General features: G+C 41.8%; 2 protein-coding genes across 4 annotated transcripts in view; one reads left to right on the plus strand and one right to left on the minus strand.

The window, feature by feature from the left end:
• TRAF3 (TNF receptor associated factor 3) overlaps positions 1-20,706 on the minus strand; it is a 101,032-nt gene that overhangs the window by 40,759 nt on the left and 39,567 nt on the right. For 2 of the 3 annotated variants that reach the window (XM_070751870.1, XM_070751875.1), the window contains one exon: positions 12,278-12,393. The gene's annotated coding sequence lies outside the window, so the exon portion shown is untranslated. Of the gene's footprint in view, positions 1-12,277; positions 12,394-20,706 lie in introns of those variants that run through there. The other variant, XM_070751883.1, reaches the window with a different exon arrangement.
• On the plus strand, positions 1,160-3,633 carry LOC139157074 (tigger transposable element-derived protein 1-like). The gene is made up of 2 exons (XM_070733434.1): positions 1,160-1,781; positions 2,204-3,633. Exons 1-2 carry the CDS (start codon positions 1,466-1,468, stop codon positions 3,565-3,567), a joined length of 1,680 nt encoding a protein of 559 aa, XP_070589535.1. The 5' UTR covers positions 1,160-1,465; the 3' UTR covers positions 3,568-3,633.

Consider the following 20,706-nt stretch of genomic DNA (forward strand, 5'->3'; position numbering starts at 1 on the left):
CTTAATCCTTTCTTTTTGTCCTATTTCTGCACTCCATCAACTCAAAATACATTACTTTTAGATCAAGACTAGCCAGCTCCTCAAAGACAACATAGTAGTATTTCTTATAAGTGGCAGCTAAAGAACATGTAATATATCTGCTGCCATTTCATCCTTCTCAACAGCATTAGGTAAACTTTCCCAATTGTACTTTAAATCATATTTCAGGGTGAGAGGAAAGACACAACAAATATATTACTTATATCCCTATGAGTTCCAAGTTTCTTGATTTTTATTGTCTTTCTTGAAATTCACATGAATTATTCCTGTCACTAAGTTTAGAATGATTCATCTACTCTCTCTCTTTTTAACCTAATTCCTAACTAACATTTTGAACATTTGCAGTCACAAACATATTCCACAAAATCAGAGTTTACATCAGTGGCATTCAATCCTTCCAGTAGACTTTTGTCATCTTAATAAAAACAAAAGAGGAAACTAATGTATCCACAGCGTTCCTTCACACATGTTACGTGTATTTATTTATTTATTTATTTATTTATTTATTTATTTATTTATTCATTTATTCATTTATTTAATTATTTAATTTATACTTATATGCCGCTATATATACTTAAATATGTATTTAAAATGAACCGGATTAAAAGTTATCATTGTTATCAAAAGTTTTGAATTTAAAGCATGGTTACAACATGGAAATATTTATTTATTTATTTATTTATTTATTTATTATTTAGATTTGTATGCCGCCCCTCTCCGCAGACTCGTTAGTTAGATGAACAATGGTATGGTAATCACATCCTTAAAATTGCTTATTGTGACATTAATTTGTTTACTATTGATAGGTAAATAAGAACTAAAATATATTCTTAAGCTTTAATTTTCTATCCTACATTCAGTTCTCCGAGTTTAATTTTTCCATGATGTGAAACAAACATTCTAAGATTCACTGACTTTCTAATCATTTACTGATCTATGACATGACATTAAAAAAAGTATTTGTTGACTATTCCAATCCATGTAGACCTGGACCATATTACAAAAAGCAGAAATGAGAAAAAGGAAACATTTTTTAAAAGCAAAGCAAAAGTAAAACATTAACAACATTAAACATTAATGACAACATTTAAAAATATGTAAGTACAGTGGTCCCTCGATTTACGCGTTCTCGATTAGCGCGAAACGCTGCAACGCGGTTTTTCAAAAAATATTAATTAAAAAATAAGTCCGCGTTTTTTTTCCTACACCACGGTTTTTCCCGCCCGATGACGTCATACTGATTGCTGATTGGCCAAAATCTCGACCAATCGTTGCAAACGCAAAAAAAAGCTTTGCAACTGAACTGTTGGAACTTGTTCAGACTTGTTGGAAGACGCCTCCTAAACGTTGTGCACGGAGTGCAGGCGGCGCCGCTAAAAAGACCAGGAGGATACTCACAATTAAAGAGAAAATTGACATTTTGGACATGCTGAAAGAGGGACGCTCTTATGCAGATGTTGGTCAGCAGTATGGGATCAACGAATCGAGTGTGCGAACCATTCGGGACGACGAGAAAAAGATAAGGCAAAGTTCTCTGATGGCATTCAACAAGGCTGCAAAAAGAATGGTGACGCCTAGAAACAAACGGCTTATGAAGATGGAAGCTGCTTTGTCCCTGTGGGTACAAGACTGCCGCAAAAAGAGCATTGCTTTGGATACCAACACTATAAGGACCAAGGCACAACAATTGTACAACCGTCTTGAAGACACAGAAGAAGGCGATGCAGATGAGGGAAACGCAGGTAAGGGCTGGGGTTTTTTATTCTGTCATTAGATACTGTATTTAAGTGTTTTTTAAGGAAGGAGCAGGGAAGGAGGGAAGGAAGGAGGAAGGGAGGGAAGGAGGGAGGGAAGGAAGGAAGGAAGGGAAGGAAGGAGGGAGGGAGAGAAGGGAAGGAGGGAAGGGAAGGAGGGAAGGAAGGAGGGAAGGAGGGAGGGAGGGAGAGAAGGGAAGGAGGGAAGGAAGGAAGGAGGGAAGGAGGGAGAGAAGGGAAGGAGGGAGGGAGAGAAGGGAAGGAGGGAAGGAAGGAGGGAGGGAGGGAAGGAGGGAGGGAAGGAAGGAGGGAGGGAGGGAGGGAAGGAAGGAAAGAGGGAAGGAGGTGGGCATTTACTCTTTATGCTTTCATTCAAGTCACTTCTCTCTCCCTTTCCTGTCATTCTGCAGCCTCAGCCTCAGCCCCAGCCACATTCACAGCAAGCAAAGGGTGGTTTGAGAAATTTCAACGGCGCTATGGCCTGAAGAGTGTGTCATTGCACGGAGAAGCTGCCTCAGCAGATACAGGTGCAGCAGAAAACTTTGTCCAGCGCACGTTTAAAGACCTAATTGCAGAAGGGGGCTACCTTCCAGAACAGGTGTTCAACATGGACGAAACAGGCCTGTTCTGGAAGAGGATGCCTTCAAGGACTTTCTTGATGCAAGATGAAGCCAAAGCCCCTGGCTTTAAGGCCATGAAAGATCGAGTGACTTTGATCATGTGTGGGAATGCAGCAGGCTTTTTGCTGAAGCCAGGGCTAATTTATAAGTCACAAAATCCAAGAGCCCTCAAGAACAGAAATAAGAATGCATTGCCAGTGTACTGGATGCATAATCCTAAAGCATGGATTACAAAACCCCTCACGCGGGACTGGTTTCATCACTGCTTCATCCCACAGGTGGAGGTGTATTTGGCTCGCAAAGGAATCGATTTCAAAGTGCTTCTCCTAATGGACAATGCTGGCGGCCATGATCACCTGGACCATGAACATGATGGGGTGCAAGTTGAATTCTTGCCACCAAACACCACATCGCTTATCCAGCCGATGGATCAAGGTATTATCCGTGCATTTAAGGCACTGTACACGCGCAATTCTCTTGGAAGCATCGTGGAAGCAATGGATGCTGATGACAACTTCACATTGAAGGCCTACTGGCGTCAGTACACAATTGCATCTTGTCTGAAGAACATTCAGAATGCCTTGATGGATATGAAGACACAGACAATGAATGCCTGCTGGAGGAAATTGTGGCCAGAAGTGGTGCATGATTACAAGGGATTTGCTCCCAAAGAAATCCAAGATGCTGCAGTCCAGACCTCTGTGAAGCTGGCACAGGCACTGGGTGGAGAAGGCTTCGTTGACATGACACCAGAGGAAGTCAATGGTTTGCTTGATGAGCATGGCCTACCGCTGACAGACAAAGATCTGGAGGAGCTGACCAGATCAGCGAGTGAAGAAGAGGAGGAAGCGGAAGCTGAACAAGCTGAGGAAGAAGAAGATGTTGGCCTAACGCTTGAGCGGCTTGCAGAACTGAACAGAGCTACTTCAAATGTACAACGCATGGTGGAACTTTGGGATCCCAACATGACTCGCTCTATACAGTTTAACGCCTCCCTTGACAACATCTTTGCACCATACAGATCCATGTTAGCCCAGAAAAAGAAACGGCGCCAACAACTGCCCATGACCATGTTTGTCACAAAAACCAAGAGGTTTGTCACACCATCACCTGCAGCGTCCATTGTAGAAATGGTGATAGAAGAAGATCCCTAGTTATCCCAGTTATGCTAACCCCCACCCCACCCCAAAAAATGTAAATAAATATGTTATTGTTCATAACTTAAGAGTCTTATTCAATGTGTACAGTAATGGTAATTAAGGGGATGGGAAATGGTAATTTATGGGTTAAAAGTGTTGGGACTGAGTGGCACACAGTCTGTACAGAAGAATGAATGAATGAATGACTGAGTGAATGAATGAAATTCAAACACAGGTGAGGGCTGGGGGGTTTTATTCTGTCATTACACAGTACAGTACAGTACAGTTACAGTTTAAGTGCTTTTTGAGAAAGGAGGGAGAGAAGGGAGGGAAGGAGGGAGGGAGAGAAGGGAAGGAGGGAGGGAGAGAAGGGAAGGAGGGAAGGAAGGAGGGAAGGAAGGAGGGAGGGAGAGAAGGGAGGGAGGGAGAGAAGAGAAGGAGGGAAGGAAGGAGGGAGGGAGGGAGAGAAGGGAAGGAGGGAGGGAGAGAAGAGAAGGAGGGAAGGAAGGAGGGAGGGAGAGAAGGGAAGGAGGGAGGGAGAGAAGAGAAGGAGGGAAGGAAGGAGGGAGGGAGAGAAGGGAAGGAGGGAGGGAAGGAAGGAGGGAAGGAGAGAAGGGAAGGAGGGAGGGTTGCCATTGCCGCCAGCGCTGCCCCAAGAAAGCCGGTGAGAGGAAGGAGAGAAGGGAAGGAGGGAGGGTTGCCATTGCCGCCAGCGCTGCCCCAAGAAAGCCGGTGACAGGAAGGAGAGAAGGGAAGGAGGGAGAGTTGCCATTGCCGCCAGCGCTGCCCCAAGAAAGCCGGTGAGAGGAAGGAGAGAAGGGAAGGAGGGAGGGTTGCCATTGCCGCCAGCGCTGCCCCAAGAAAGCCGGTGAGAGGAAGGAGAGAAGGGAAGGAGGGAGGGTTGCCATTGCCGCCAGCGCTGCCCCAAGAAAGCCGGTGAGCGGGGCGAATCGGGCGGGCGGGGGGTAGCGGCAAGGAGCCCGGAAAAATCACCATTGCATTGCCAGCCTCCGAACTTGCGTCGCTCCACCTTCTGCGCATGTGCGGCCAGGGCGCGCATGCGCAGATGGTGTTTTTACTTCCGCATCCAGTATAACGCGGAAATCGGTTAGCGCGGGAGGTCTTGGAACGTAACCCCCGCGCTAACCGAGGGATCACTGTATAATGATGAACTAGAATCCATCAGAATCAAAGCCACAGTGAAATAAAATAGACTTAAGAATTTGAGGAAATGGCCCAGCATGTCTCCAGGACATGGGAGTGGGAGTGACCTTGGAGAATGGGGGTAGGAAAATGTCTGTTATTTCACCCCCAATTCCAGGACCTCGTGACATGGGAGGATTCTTAAATAGACTCCTAGATTTTCAGACTACTGTATATAAGAAACCAATTCTGGAAAAATAGTGCCGGATGTGTCCTAATGCTCCAAGTGTTATGAATATGAATATATAAAGTCTAAAAGAGAAATAGGATGAGTCACTGAGTTTTTCCATGTGGATAGTTGTGTGTAATTTTATGATTAATAGCTTCCTGCTATGCTGCTATCAATTAGGACCTGCAGGACTAATGAACTAATATTTTTGATTGACAGTCACAGAAAACTCTTATACTGTTTTTTGAGTAACTCTATGCTCAGGAAGAGTCAATGTCAGCATTTTTCTCCTTTGCATAATTTATATTTTAGAAAGCACTGAACAGCAGAAAGAGAAGCTTAATCAACCCCTTTCATTTTTTCCAAGCCCAATAGCAGTCTTTTAAATTTGCTTTACATTTTAAATAATGAAGTGGGAAAGATATAGATTTCTGTATACAATCTTTGCTGAGTCTTAAGATGTGTTGGGGAATCAACAGTTTAATCATTGCAGGATGGTCCTAAAAAATAATTTTCATAGATAAGATCACCAGGAAAAGTAAGTATGAGCTTTACAAAGTTACTAATTCTATATACTCCAAACTCAAAAGACTAGTGAGGAATAATTTACCATTTAAGGTGCATTAGCACAGGAACCCACAGAGAATGTACATTCATTAGAAGATATGAAGTACAGTAATACCTCGTCTTACGAACTTAATTGGTTCCGGAAGGTGGTTCGTAAGGCGAAAAGTTCGTAAGACGAAACAATGTTTCCCATAGGAAACAATGTAAAAGCGATTAATGCGTGCAAGGGGGGGGGGAAATCGCAAAATGGCACTCTGCTGGGCGCCGCTGCCTGGCTGTAACCTTTTAAAACAGCCGGGGGGCTTCTCAGCGTTCTCCTGAACCCGAACTTTTCGGGTTCAGGTTCGGGAGGCCGCCGAGAAGCCCCGCCGCCCGGCTGTCACCTTCTGAAACAGCCGGGGGGCTTCTCGGTGTTCTCCCGAACGCCGAACCCGGAAGTTCAGCAAAAGTTTGGATTCGGGTTCCAGAGGCCGCCGAGAAGCGCCTGGATGTTTCAGAAGGTTACAGCCGGGCGGCGGCGGCCGACAGAGCGCCGTTTTTGCGATTGGCAGCGGTGTTTTCGGCCGATCTGGAGGCTGAAACAGAGGTGAGGAATCCCAATAGGGAATTCCATGGGCGGAGCTTTGACGTCACGAAGACGTCCTTCCTGGTCGGCCGAAACGTGGAATCCAATCACTGCAAAAGGCATAGGCAAAACCGTGGTTGCACCACCTCTTTGATCTTGCATCATAACTGAGCAAGACATGAAACCTAGGAGAGCAAATGTTTCCATAGCTGCCCAACAAGATCTCAGTTATCTGAGATCTCTGTGTCATACATGACACATCTGTGTCATACATGACACATCTGTGTCATATATGAGTATGGTCTTATTTCATAAAGATCTGGTGTTTACTAGAAGCAGCCAGAACCCTGGGTACCTAAGAATTCAGATCCCTATGCTGAGGGATGAACAGTGGGCTTTGAAGTAATCTGTTCTTTTTCCTGCAACAATCTCTCTGCACATTACCATTTTGAGGAGCCAATTGTTTAAAAAATGATGTAGCTTGAGCAAGCACAGGAAAGCTTGACTCTGCAGTGCAGGACCACAAAGGAGAGAGAGAAAGAAAAAGGAGTTCAAGTGTTAAAGAGAACTTTTTTAAAAAGGGAAGTTTTGCCAGGGAAAGTCTGAGAGGGCAAGTCCCTTGGAAAGGGGGTTTTCCAGTCACAAGGAACTGGAAAGCACTGGAGTACTAGGCTGAACTCTGGGAGGGGTTAAAGCCAGAAAAAGTTAGCTTTTCAGCCCCCAGCATTTTCACTTATTCCAAGCCAGGCAGAAGCTGTAGATGAGGCTGGAAGCAGCACAAAGCAACAATAACAACAGCACTAAGTGACAGAGAGAGTCAATATTGGAGCATATTAGACACACAAATTGCCAAAGAAGATCAAACCAGAGAAGGCATGCCAGAGAGGACTGAATCGGAGTAACAGAATAAACCAGTGATCAGAGAGGTTCATACCAGAGTAGGTCAGAAGTATTAAATGCCAGACAGTATCAATCAAAAAGAGCTTAGGCCAGACCATTAGTACCAGAAAGCCAGGGACAAGGTGACAAGAGTCAGCACTAGAGCCAAGTGGTCCTGGCATAATAGCAGCTTATGTCAGAGAAGATCAGTGCAGATAGTTAAGGCTACAGCAATACTAGAGGCAATCAAGTTCTACAATGATAGCCAGCTACACATGCACAAGAGCAGGGGGCCCCAAACGTTTTACACAGTTGGAGGGCCGGACTATAAAAAAAACCTATGAACAAATTCCTATGCACACTGCTCATACCTTATTTAAAGTAAAAAAAAATTGGGAACAAATTTAAAATAAAGAAGTGATTAAGTAATTAAGCAATACAGTAATTTATACTTCTTTATTAACAAATAAATTTAAACTTAAATCAACAAACTCCCTCCATTTCTCCTCCCTTCCATTCCTCCCTCCTTCCTCTCCACTTCTCTGTCCTCTCTTTTTTCCCTTCTCTCTCATTTGTTTCATTTTCCTCTCCCTCGTTCTTTCCCTCCATCATTTTCTCATTTTTCTCTTTCTCTTTTTCTCTCTCTCACTCTCTTTCCATCTCTCCCTCTTCCTTTCTTTCTCCCTCTCTATCTCTCCCTTTCTCTCTCTCACTCACTCACTCACTCTCTTTCTATCTCTCCTTTGTATCTCTCCCTCTTTCTCTCTCTCCCTCTCTCTCTATCTCTTCCTCTTTCTCTCTCTCTCCCTTTCTATCTCTTCTCTTCCTTTCTCTCCCCTCCTCTCTCTCTTTCTCTTTCTCTCTCTCTTTCTCTCTGTCCCTCTAGCTTTCTTTCTCTCTCTCTTGCTTTCTTTCTTTCTCTTCTCACTCTTTCTCTCACTCACTCTCTTTCTATCTCTCCCTCTTTCTTTCTCTCTTTCTCTCTCTTTCTCTCTCCCCCTTTCTATCTCTTCTCTTTCTTTCTCTCCCCCCTTTCTCTCACTCACTCTATCTCTCTCTTTGTATCACTCCCTCTTTCTCTTTGTATATCTCTCCCTCTTTCTTTCTCTCTCCCTTTCTCTCTCTCCTCTTCCTTTCTCTTTCCCTTTCTATCTCTCCCTTTTTTCTCTCTCTTTCTATCTCTCTCTCCCTCTCTCCCCCCCTATCTCTCCCTTCCCTCCTTCCTTACTCTCCATTTCTCTTTCCCTCCCTCTCTTTCCCTTTTCTCTCTTTCGGTCCACTTCTCCGGCAGGCACCGCCTCCGCACCCTCCCCTTGGCTCTGCCCCCATGGCAGCTGCCATTGATGCAGCGATAGCGGCGGCTCCTCTCGGACCAGGCCCCACCAGCAGGTGCCGCTTTCCGTGCAGCAAAGCCGGCTGCCCGGGAAAGCAGCGCGCTTTTCAAATGTGCCACTTTCCTGCACTTTCCCGGGCAGACGGCTTCACTGGCCAGCGCCGTGACAACAACAACGGCACCGTGCCGACCGCTGATGCCGAGAGCCCTAAGCCTGCTCTCAAGCGTCAACACCAGGCTTCAGGTGAGCAGAGCTGCATGCCAGTGGCGGGAGCTGGTGGGGAGGCAGACGTGGCGCCTCTGCCGGGAAGGGCTGTCAGAGGCCTTGAAGGGGGACAGGGCATCAGCGGTGAGGTATGCTCGCCTTGTGCCACGGGGGGGGAGGCGGTGGAGGGCAGGGGTTTACAAGCGGTCGCCACCCCCCATGCACTTAGCCATGGCACACTTAGCTGTCACTTTCAGTGCATGGTTTTTGAATCGCCAATCGCCTTTTCCTGAATCTCCCGTCCACTCACCGCGGAGGAGGTGGAGGACAGCCAAGGGGCAGGGAGGAAAGCGGGCCTGCAATTGGCCCCTTTCTTTCTCGCCTTTAGGGAGAGGAACTGTTGCTGCTCTGCCATAGGGCAACAACAGTTTATCTCCCTAAAGGCAGCAAAGAAAGGAGCCAATTGCAGGCCCGCTTTCCTCCCCACCTCTTGGCTCTCCACCTCCTCCTTGCTGAGCAGCTGACCGTGGTGAGTGGACAGGAGATTCGGGAGCTTATTATATCGATTGGTAAAATCTTGTGCGCTGCTGCGGGCCGGATGTTTCGGGACCGCTGCACAAGAGAGATAGCAAACAAGTCAGGTCAGTAGAGGTCTGGAATTGACTGACTTTTAGAAAAAAATGAAAATTTAATAAAAAGATTATAATAAAAATACAGTTCTTAAGTACCTTGCAGTGTGACTAGGGGCTGAAGATATCTTGGCAAATGAGCTGAAAAGAAAGAAAGACCAGCAAGTAGACCGGTCCTCTGAATCTCTCTAGGGAGGAAGACTGCCAATGAGTGTTACAATTTACAGTTCCTCCAGTGTTTTCATGCAGGTTCAAGCCCCAGGAATGGAGAAAGATAATATTTTTGCTCTCAATAGCAACAGAGCCTTTAGTTAGGACACTAAGCCAGCTGAATTCACTTTCTAATCACATTTTAAAAGATTAAATTTCCACCACTTTATGAATATTAGAGACTTTCAAAACAGTGAGCTTCATTTGACGCTTGGTGAGTTTTACATTCTTCAGAAATTTTAAAGAATTGGCAAAAAGCTTTTTATAAAAGAAGTTTATTTTTTTTAAAAAAATTAAATAGATTGATAGACTAGAGAGATGTGGGGCATTGTTTATTATTTAATTTTAAATATGTTTATCAAAAACATACATTTATAATTAAATAATTATTTAAATAATTAACTATTTCCATTCATTCATTCCACTCATTTCCTATGAGATTATATTATAATTAAATAATATTTATTTATTTATATATATTTATTTATTTTGTCCAATACACAATGGAGGTTATGGAGGATATACCTGTAGTAAAATATATCAGAGAAAGAATAGAAGAGAAGATATGGGAATAAAACATATCAATGAAAGAATAAAGAAAGGATATAGGAATAGAAGAAAAGAAATATGAGATTTCTATACCCTCATGGGAAATGACTGAAAGGACCCATGCTAGGAACCAAGATTTGATGAAGATTGCAAGTGGACACTAGAGGGAACTAAAGGACAAGGCAGAAAAAAGAGTTAAACACCTAAGCTAGAAGAACAGTATTTTGAAACATGGATTGAAATATTAATATCTCAGAAATAATAGATTTCAATGGACAGACTTAAAAGATGATGAAAAACTTTTACCTGACATAGACATTTTAGAGTTTGAAGGCATGAAAGACAACAAAACTGAGATTACAAAATGGAAATACAAAAGATAAATCAAGAAAAAAATATGGACATGGAACAGCTGCAACAAGAAATTCTAGGTGATGCCTCTTTATGAGATTTACAAAGCTTGATGAAAGCTTTGAAGACTCCTTTTAAATGCCAAAGTGACAGTTGCAAAGACCATCAAGACCATCTTTTAGACTGCAGCATAGGATATTTTTTTCAAGCCTATACCCAAGAATCTAGTCAACTAAAGTTCAACACTAAATTGGCACTAGATGAATGTCAGTGGAATTCAGGAGCGGTTGGACTTAGATAATTTTTGGCCAGATAAGAACTCTAAACTGATGACATGCTTAACTCCATCCCTCTCAGCTCTGCCTATTCTTCTACACAAACAGTGATAAATTATCAACTCTTGGGATGCCACAGAAATTATTTAAAGATCAAGATTTTTCAGAGCAAAAAGAAGAAGTATAAAAGTGGACTATTTGACCAAGGGAGAAATTATTTGTCTGGTATTTCTAGTAATTCCTAATGGACTTTTTAGTGAACTAGAATTAAAAAGATGGTTTCTAAACTGCATAGAAATAAAGATGAAGATATATTAAGATTTTTTTTAACTTGGGTGTATATTAAGTAAATTAAGTTATGCCCAGTGTGAAGAAGTTTCAATTCAATTATTTAATAATAATTCTGCTCCAACTGACAGTAGAATAGTATGACTGTGATTGGATGAATTTGGTTGAATGGTTTTAATTGTTTGGGTTTTAGGTTTAGATCTTATGTTTGGGTTTCTTAAATTTTGTATCTTGTATTTGATTTTATCTTGTGAGCGCCCTGAGTCCCTTGGAAAAGGGCAGCCTAGAAATACAAACCAAGTATACAATACAAGGTATAGAATTTTGGAAAAAAATAATTAAAAAGATAAATAAGTGAAAATAAAATGATTGACAGATATAGATTACAATACAATTAGATAGAAAAATAGACTTTTAGAAATAATATGGAAATAAAAAAAATCTTTAAAATAAGCCCTGAAATAGCAAGCTAACTCTGAGAAATAAATTTTTAAAAGGTCCACAATTCTATTTGTAACACATACCTTTATTAGTCTGTTCTGTTAATCTGTTAAAATTAGAGTATTAATTCTCTACTGTGTTAGCAGGAGGAAAGGAAATCACTTTTTCTTTATGAACTGCATTATTGCTTCAAAAAACTTATAACAATCAGTAGCACTCCTGCTCTATCTACATCTGTCCAACTGAACCCCAATCAAATCATCTCTAAAAATCAAAATGTATACTTCCCTTTGTTATCTTACCTGCATCTGCCTCTACCTATCTCATCAACCCTAACTCATTTCACCTGCTGCCTAACTTGTAATTAGTCCCATTAGCCTTTACCTTTCAATAAGTCCTGGAACTCCCCCTTACACTTTCAGTATCTACCAGACAGCAGCGCCTCCCTGCCACAATTTTCTCACTGTGGAGTAGGAGACTTCCTCAGTACTTTCCAAGTGATATTGCCTAACTTCCTATGTGAAACCCCACTCTGGCTACAAAATACCTGATAAGACTGGTATTTATCCTCTCTTTCATTTTCACTGGTTTTTGCAAGTTAATCTCTTTATCAGAATCCAAGTCTCTGACTGCTGCTATCTGTATCACTGGCCTCTCCAGTTTTGGAGCTAGGGTCCAATCTCCCAATTTGGTCTTCTAAATCAGGGGTTAATGAAGGCAAACTGCACTCCCCTCCTGACCTTTTAAGCTGGATATACTGTCAGCATAGTTCACCTCTGCCATACTTCCCTTGCTACCTGTGGAAGATGGCTTTTCCATTGCAACTCTTTGTAGAGACTGAACCAAATTCATTATCAGTTAATCTTGCTTTTCTAATCTGCTCTTCATTCCTTGGCCCTATCTTTCACTGCAAGATGACACAGCTTACTTCCATGGAAGATCAGAACACAGAACTTCCTCCTTAGAGTCCAAGTCTTAACCATACAGTATGCTAGCCCTCATAACATCACTTCTGTTCTTAAATGTTAATAATATTTCTTTCCCAGAATAAAATAGCTTACCTGTATGAAAGATGAAAAGGATAAGAACATCTAAATTTGATTAGAGGAAAATGTCAAAGAAAAATGAACACTCAGGCTACTCCAAGTTGATGTCATCAAATGTGGACTCTTTTAACCTAAAGATACAGACAAACCTCTTTAAGCCCACATCCAAAGTATAGATGTATACAGAATTGTACAGAATAAAAAAAAAATCTGGTAAATACATAATCAACTGTCCTTGTGTCATCCTTGCCACAAATTTTAACTGTCTTTTTTACTCTTGTAAGATTTTTTTCCATGTTGCTTATCCAGCAGAGATCTTTTAAAATTTATTTACCCATCTTATCCTGTTTTCATTTTTATTTGGCTTTCAATATTTGTGATGTTACATGTACATTTCAATTACTACTCTTCCAAACTAGTAGTATTTTCCCCACACAAGCAGAGAAAACAACAAAAACCAGCAATCTTTGTAAGATGAATGTATTATCATACAAATTTATAATTATAACTATTTGAAGTTATTTGAATGCAAGCATAGAAAAAATAGAGAAATAGGTAGGATCAAAAATATGCTTTTAAACAATGGCATTTGATTAATATGTAATTAATTATTATTGCTTTCAATCACAGATATATTTTACCATAAGACTGTTTAATGAGTTTTTAATCTCAGACTTAAATCTGCCTACAGTCCCAGGTCAGCAAATATATTTGATCAAGCATAAACATTTCCATCATGACTGCCTTTGATTTGAAAAAAATAAGTGCAAAATAAGAAGGCCTGCAAAATAAATAGCTACACCCTAATCTTGGCAACTTTACTGGTTATTTACAATAGGAAATTAATTTTTGTAGCTCAAAGGCACATTTTACTAAGAAACAGTCACCCTGTGATAAGATGGGTAGCCAATAAATTTTATAAATAAATATTTTCAGTTTTTTCACAAAGAAATAGAATTGTTATTAGTTACATAATTATTCTCTAATTTCAGGAAAAAAATAAAAGGTTAGTAAAACTTACATGCAAAGCAAAGTTACATTTCAGAAAAAGGAAAGAGTAACTTTGATTAAACAAGAAAATACTATGTTTGAAGTCAGCATATCTTAGTATTGGAGAAATGATTTATCATATTTAAGAACTAGATAAGAAATCTATTGATTACAGAAATAATTTCCATGAAAGAGCTCATCCAACTGATTTTATGAAATCTGCAACTACAACATCTGAAAAAAAAGTCCTTAGCTATAAACAGTGACAATTATGGAAGTGCTCTTAGAAAATGAAGCTATAGGACAGCAATTTCTAATACAGTTTTTGCTACATCATAATTTCATAAAACATCCGTTTTGTTGTTTCTTATTGCTTAAGAAACTTGTCTTGAAATCTGCACTTCATATTTCTCCACTAGGAGTTGATATACAGTATTGGTAGTAGCTCACCTCTATGCTCAACTATTTATTTTAATTCTCTATTTACATCCCTATACAGTATTATGCAATAAGGACCTTTTGCAACTTTCCTTGAAGACAAAATCTATTTCAGTGCCTGGGGTTGCATTGTAAGCACAAGGACACAAGGAGTTCTGGTAGATGGTGACTCACTAGAGAAAATGAAATAAAAATGTGCAGAACAGAACCAATCATCTCAATGTATTTTGATGTGAAGATCAGGAGAGCAATGGAATTTCCAATTTTTATCATATTAGTTAATATCCCTTCTTGCTCAAGCACATGGGGGCAACTACTTTTGCAAAATCATCTACTTAAAAATCTAGGAAGTTTAAGACTCTGAAAAGGCTCATAAGGTTTTCTGCCTACTTATTGTTATTTTCTAAATCCAGGGTACATTTTTGATTATAGTTTTCTTTTAAAATCAAGAAAGTCTGTAGCACATGATCACTTTTCCTTAAAATGTCTGGTACTTTTCAACCAAGTCTTCCTTATTTTTTAGCCATTTATCACCACCTGTTTCACAAATGTGGCTCTGAGAAGCTCAGAAAATGACAGAAGCAATTAACAATAAAAGTTGTCACTGATAAGTGATGTCATCATAAAGTATGACATCATATGACTATGTCATTTAGTAAAGACAATTCTGGCACTCATGGTGGCCAAGCGAACCACCAGCAATCACATGACATTGGGAATGATAGCATATGGGGGGTAACGGGATGCAGTGGGGCAGCAAAAATGGAGCTTACATATAGTAGATAATGTATATTTTTGAGTGTCTGTGTATAACATGTATGTAAACATATAGGATTAAATAGTATATTTTGGATGTTCAGTAATAGTAAATATCTTGTATCTCTTTGAGGCGAGGAGAGGCCAGGCACCCTAACCCAAACCCCTGACATGAGTGACGTCAAGTTGCCACCTTTAAGCCAGTCACCTGAACTTTAAGCCATCCCCAGTCACATGATCATCAAGCCACTCCCACCTTGTCACATGGCCAGCAAGCCATTCCTACCCAGTAACATGGTTGACAAGCCACTCCCACCCATTCACATGATCAAGTCAAACCCACAAAATAAGTCATGCCTACAGTGTGGTAGTAAAAATTTTTGTGGCCCTTCACTGTAGCAGATATAATGTATATAGCTATAAGGATATAAAAATATAAATACACTAAGACTGCCTTGTACTGCTTAAAACGTTTTGAGTTTATACATTTAGGATCACCATTATTCAATGGAAGATTAATATTTTCTTTCTTTAAAAAATCAAATTCACTGTTTATTCCCCATATTCTAAGCATCTGGGTATCAACAACAAAGGCCATGAATTTTATGAGCCATATTCTTTCTTATTAATCAAAAAGAGAGAAACCTTAATTATAAACAACAATCATAAATAGCCTCCTATGGCAAGAGAAGCTAATCAGAAAAAGAACTTGAGAAAGGATAAGAACTTGTTTTTTAAAAAAAGTGTTATCAGACTTCTCAGGGGCAGTTAGATAAGAAACTGCAGAAACAAGACTTCCAAGAAGTGAAAAGCTCTGATAAATAGCAAAGTTAATTAAATTATTACAAAAGAATTCCATTGACTACTATGTACAGTACATCTGGTATTATTAGAATGTGTTCTCACACTACTTCCTTTTCAAAACACTCCTTCCCTGATTCCTGCTGACACCTGATGCTTCCATCCTTCCCCTCAGATAGCCCATCCACTGTTTCTGCAGTGAATCCCTTTATCTTGTTATGCATACATGTTAATTTTGTACACGGTGAGTTTCAGTATTCTTTAACTGCCAGATGTTCCTCCCTCCAAACTCCTGGAGTACAAGCCATGTTCCTTCACCATAGAGCCAAGCTCACGGGATCTAGGTCAGATGATGGCCAAATACCCTCACAATGCCTATGAGCAGATTTCACAGCTGATTCAGAGCAGGGATAGTTACCAATAGTACGGAATGTCGCAAAGTCCCACAATAGATAACAAAGATAATGCATTTTGGCACTGCTTTTCTACCACTAACGAGATTCTGCTGGCGTTTTGCTGCATGTATTAGACATGTACTGATGTCTCATAAGCAGATGGAGAGAAATGGAGAGAAAAATCAGAAACTGCTCGTATTTATCCTTCCCATACAGTGTGCCCAGTTCTGGAAGCACTGAAGGAATGTTTCTAAAGATTCTGCAGTGTCCTGCCCAATTAAATTATCCTATAGTTTATTAGATAGGCTCTTTTAAACTTGTCAATATATACAGTGTTCCCTCGATTTTTGCGGGTTCAAACTTCGTGAATAGCCTATACCACGGTTTTTCAAAAAATATTAATTGAAAAATACTTCACGAGTTTTTTTCTATACCACAGTTTTTCCTGCCCGATGACATCATATGTCATCACCAAACTAATAATTTTTGTAAATAAATAACAAAAAAAATAATTATTGTTAATAAATAATTATGTTTATAAATATCAGGATCACTAAGTGTCTTATTCAATGGTGAGTACCAGTAATAATGATGAGTAAATGGTTGTTAAGGGAATGGGAAATGGTAATTTAGGGGTTTAAAGTGTTAAGGAATGGCTTGTGATACTGTCCACAGCCAAAAATGGTGTATTTACTTCTGCATCTCTACTTCGCGGAAATTCAACTTTTGCGGGCGGTCTCGGAACGCATCCTCCGTGAAAATCGAGGGAACACTGTATCTCATTCCATCTCACATCCTGGACTAGAAGTTGTGTGTCACCTGTTTGTTTGTGTGTGTGTGTGTGTGTGTGTGTGTGTGTGTGTGTATGTATGTATGAATGTATTCCCCAGTCTCCTCCCAGCCAGTCCACACATGGCTATCTGCGCTGCCCACATCACTTCTCCTCCAGCAGTTGCCCTTATCTTCCAGCCTGCGGGTCTGCTCACCACAAAGGTAAGGGCAAAGGACAATGTTAAGGTCTGCTCACTGCAAAGGTAAGCCTGAAGGACGCAGGTCGGCAGGTGGGTGAGGGATGGCTGGCCTAGGGGCAATGCCGGTGGCACAGTCACGTGGTCCGTGGCCACTTCCAGCAGCTGCGCTGCGGAGAATTTGGGCATAGATGTGAGATGGGGGAAGGGAGCTGAGCACTGTAAGACTTATCCTCCAGCCCATGTGGCTTGCAAAGCTCACCACGGCTGCCCAAGAATGTAAGGCCAACAGTGCAGGAAGGAGACATGCTCCGTGAGAGAGAGAGCCAGCTGGCCAGCGGCACAGCCAAGAGGTCCCTGGCCACTCCCAGCAGCTGCACTATGGAAAATCCTGATAGAGATGCAAGCTGGGGGAAGGGGCTGAGTACTGTCAGCCTTACTTTCCAGCCCTCTGGGCTTGTAAAGCTCACCACCGCTGCCCGCAAACATAAAGCTGATGGCGAGGGAGGGAGATATGCTGTACGCCCACTGTGCTCAGCCAACGGGCATGGGCTGGCAGGTGGATGGATACCAGGGATTTGCGCAGGACAGGTCGTCCAAAAGACTATGGCAGAGCCTTGCAGATTTTATCTGCTAGCTGGCCTTTGCTCTTCTTCTTCTCCCTTTCCCTTTTCCACATTGTCCTATTTTTCCAAACACCCAGACCAGCAATCCCAGGGGGGCACCCTGACTGAGGAGGCTCAGACTATATCCTTTAGCTTGCCCATCACATAAACTGCTCCTGCCCCATTTGAAACGGTACCCGGCGCTTTCCTTGGGTACCCAGGTCCTGCAAGCGGCTCTTTTGAAAACCAGGGAAGGGGAGGCTTGTAAAGCTCACCACCGCTGCCCACAAACATAAAGCTGACGGCGAGGGAGATACGCTATACGCCCACTGTGCTCAACCAACGGGCATGGGCTGGCAGGTGGATGGATACCAGGGATTTGCGCAGGACAGGTTGTCCAAAAGACTATGGTTTGGTTGCTTGTGACCCAAGCAGCTCACTGGCACTCAGTCTGCCAGGGAACCTAATGTAGTCACCACAAGCAGAAAAAGCTCAATCCCCAGCAACGCTATGGCCACCCAAGCCCAGCTGGGATTGCGTGCCTCCTCCAAAATCTCTGCTGGGCCTGGGCAGCCAGAACTCCAATGGGAATCTGGCTTTCCCTACTCATGGTAGACTGCTGGGCCTCTACTCAGCCTTTCCAACTGCCTGCTTTGCCTCCTTTGGGCTGGGCGGATCTGCCAGAAGCTATTCCACCTCCTGCTTCACCTCATGTCATCCTGTGGGATGAGCCTCTTGCCCACCACTCCACCCACTGGGAATTCCCTTCCCTCCCCAAATCCACAGACACCCCCCCCCCGAACGATGTCAAGTGGGCCACACAGCCTGGCCATGCCCAAATGCTCACAACACCCTGGCCATGCCCCTCCCACGGATCCCCAACAGGCTGAAGGACTGCGCATTGGCCCGTTTAAAAAGTTTGAGGACTGTCATAAAAAGTGCTCATTTGTAAGAGGGATATTTTACATCTGAGCACTTTTAATTATGTGAAGTCCTTGCTGCTCTCTCAGCTTGGTTGTTTTCTTGCAAACATTTCATTACCAAACTAGGTATCTCAGGGCTAGAAAAGAGTGGGTTTTGCTATCTATCTATATATTAATGACTTGTCCTATTAGTGTTGATAGGAGTAGTTTCGTTATTAGGCTGTTGTTTACTGTTAGCTTGTAATTCTGAGTTAGTAGTTCCTTAATTGGGGTATTGTTCATTTCTTGATTGTTGGTCTTGTATTATCTTAGTGTTAATTGTGCTTCTCTGATTAATGATAGCTGGTAAGGTGTTTTGGTCTTTTTGTTTCCTTTCTGACATTGTCTCTTTTGAATAGTATGTTGTTGTTTATCTCCTGTGCCTTTTGATTGCTTTGTCTGAGTACCAGGCTTCCAGGAATTCTCAAGCATTTTTGAATTTGGCTTGGTCTAGGATGCTCTTAGTTCCTAGCTGAAACTATAGTTAAATCTGTCCGTGTGGTTTGAAAGAAGTTTTTATCATGTCTCCTAACTGCTAATTGATATTCATGGCTGCATTCTGCTAGTCTTCTTCCTGTTTATCCTACATAGTGGATATTATAATCCTTACACTGCATGTTATAGATCATTCCAGTTTTTTCTTCTGGGACTGCTACATCCTTGGTTTGTTTGTTTCAATTTGTATGCCGCCCAACTCCCTAAGGACTCTGGGCAGCTCACAACCAAAGAGAACAAGACTTACACTATTAATATTAAAACATCTAAAAAGAACAGTTTAAAAACTATTTAAAGCCCACAATAAAACCAAAATCAATGACCCCAGGCCCTGCCGGAAAAGCCAGGTCTTTACAGCTTTCCGGAAGGCCATTAGGGTGGGGATAGTACAGATCTCAGGAGGTAGTTGGTTCCAAAGAGCTGAGCCACCACCAAGAATAGAAGGCACCCCCCTACAGCTCCGCCAACCCACACTGTTTAGCTGACAGGACCCAGAGAAGGCCAACCCAGGGTGTCCAGGAGGAAAGCATTTTGAAATTCCCTGATATTTCACTGACATTTTCCTGTAACTTGTGATCTAGTTAAGGCTTGGTTGTAGATGATGTCATAACAAATGGCTAAGCCATGGAGAAATATTGGTAGCTGAGGAAGCAAGTTGTTGCCACAGTTATGCTCATTTTTGCTTCACTCTGCCAGGAAGTGCGGTCCGTTTTTTTGTTAACATGATTTTTCCCTGACTTTTAAACATTTTAATAGAGTTTGTTTTTTTACTCTGATTTATTCTGGTTTTTTATGCCTTTCCTGATAATTTCCTGATATTGCCTGAACCGTCCATTTCTCTGATAATTCCCTGCTTTCCAGGTTTGCTACCAGCCCTGTGGGCCCTTATCGACCACTGGAAGCTATGCCGTAGAAGGCGGTCCTAAAGATAGTCTGGCCCTAAGCCATGTAGGGCTCTAAAGGTAATAACCAATACTTTGAATTCTGTCCGGAGACTAACTGGGAGTCAGTGCAGTTCGCGGAGAGTTGGTGTAATGTGGGTGTACCTGGGTGCACCCACAAAAGCTCATGCGCCTGCGTTCTGGTCCTGCTGTAGTCTCCGAATGCTCTTTAGGGGTAGACCAAAGTAGAGTGTGTTGCAATAATCTAACCGTGAGGTGATAAGGGCATGAGTGACTGTGAGTAGTCTCCTGATCCAAGTAGAGTGGCAATTGGTGCACCAGGTGAACCTGTGCAAAGGTCCCCCTAGCTACAGCTGTCAGATGTTGTTCCAATTTCAGCTGAGAGTCTAGGAGGATATCCAAATTGTGAACCCATTCTGAGGGGTGTAATTTTTCCCCTCCCAGAACCAAGGACAGTCGGTATAGTCCTTCAGGACACTTATGTTGTTTTGGAGAGCTCTAATTGGCTTGCGTGCTATAGTGATACTATGTTGTCATAACTGTTGGTGGTTTTTAAGATGGTTTGAATGTATGGCAGTGTTATCCTTTTCTCAGCTTCTGTTGTCTGTGCTGTAGTAGGTTGAGGGATCAAGCACTTTTTGATAAAGTTGAATGGGTATCAATTTTGTTGGAAGATGTCGTAGAGATCATCTGATTCCTGTTTGTGATGTTCAGGGATTGCTGCAATTTGTTTGTGCTCCTCTGTGTTCTTGTGCTGTCTCTTGTGAATAGGGCAGCATGTTGTTTTCTTCTTCCCTTATGAATCATATTCCTTTGAAGATGCCGTTGATAACTTAATTACGTGACATCAAATCAGTATGAATATCAGAATATTACAGGTTATTGATACATCTTCCTCTAAGTTAAAAACCATGTGCATCCTCCAATCCAGACTTTTCTCAACATGTATTCAGCGTGTAGGTTGAATACATAAAGACAGACTATATAGTTTTGTCTCACTTCTTTGCCAATCTGGAGCAGGCTGTTTCATCATTGATGTTCCAGCAAAAGTACTTGTAAAAATCCAATTACAAACCTGGTACTAGTCATCAGTGTAACATGGCTGCCAAAAGAAAAGATAATTGCAATTTTG

The sequence above is a fragment of the Erythrolamprus reginae genome, chromosome 1 (assembly GCF_031021105.1).
Source record: "Erythrolamprus reginae isolate rEryReg1 chromosome 1, rEryReg1.hap1, whole genome shotgun sequence".
NCBI classification, from domain to species: domain Eukaryota; kingdom Metazoa; phylum Chordata; class Lepidosauria; order Squamata; family Dipsadidae; genus Erythrolamprus; species Erythrolamprus reginae.

Bases quoted from the DNA above. Each gene is read 5' to 3' on its own strand.
- LOC139157074 (XM_070733434.1), top strand. From the start codon at position 1,466: ATGCTGAAAGAGGGACGCTCTTATGCAGATGTTGGTCAGCAGTATGGG. The intron at 1,782-2,203 runs GTAAGGGCTGGG...GTCATTCTGCAG, and splicing joins TGCAGATGAGGGAAACGCAG to CCTCAGCCTCAGCCCCAGCC.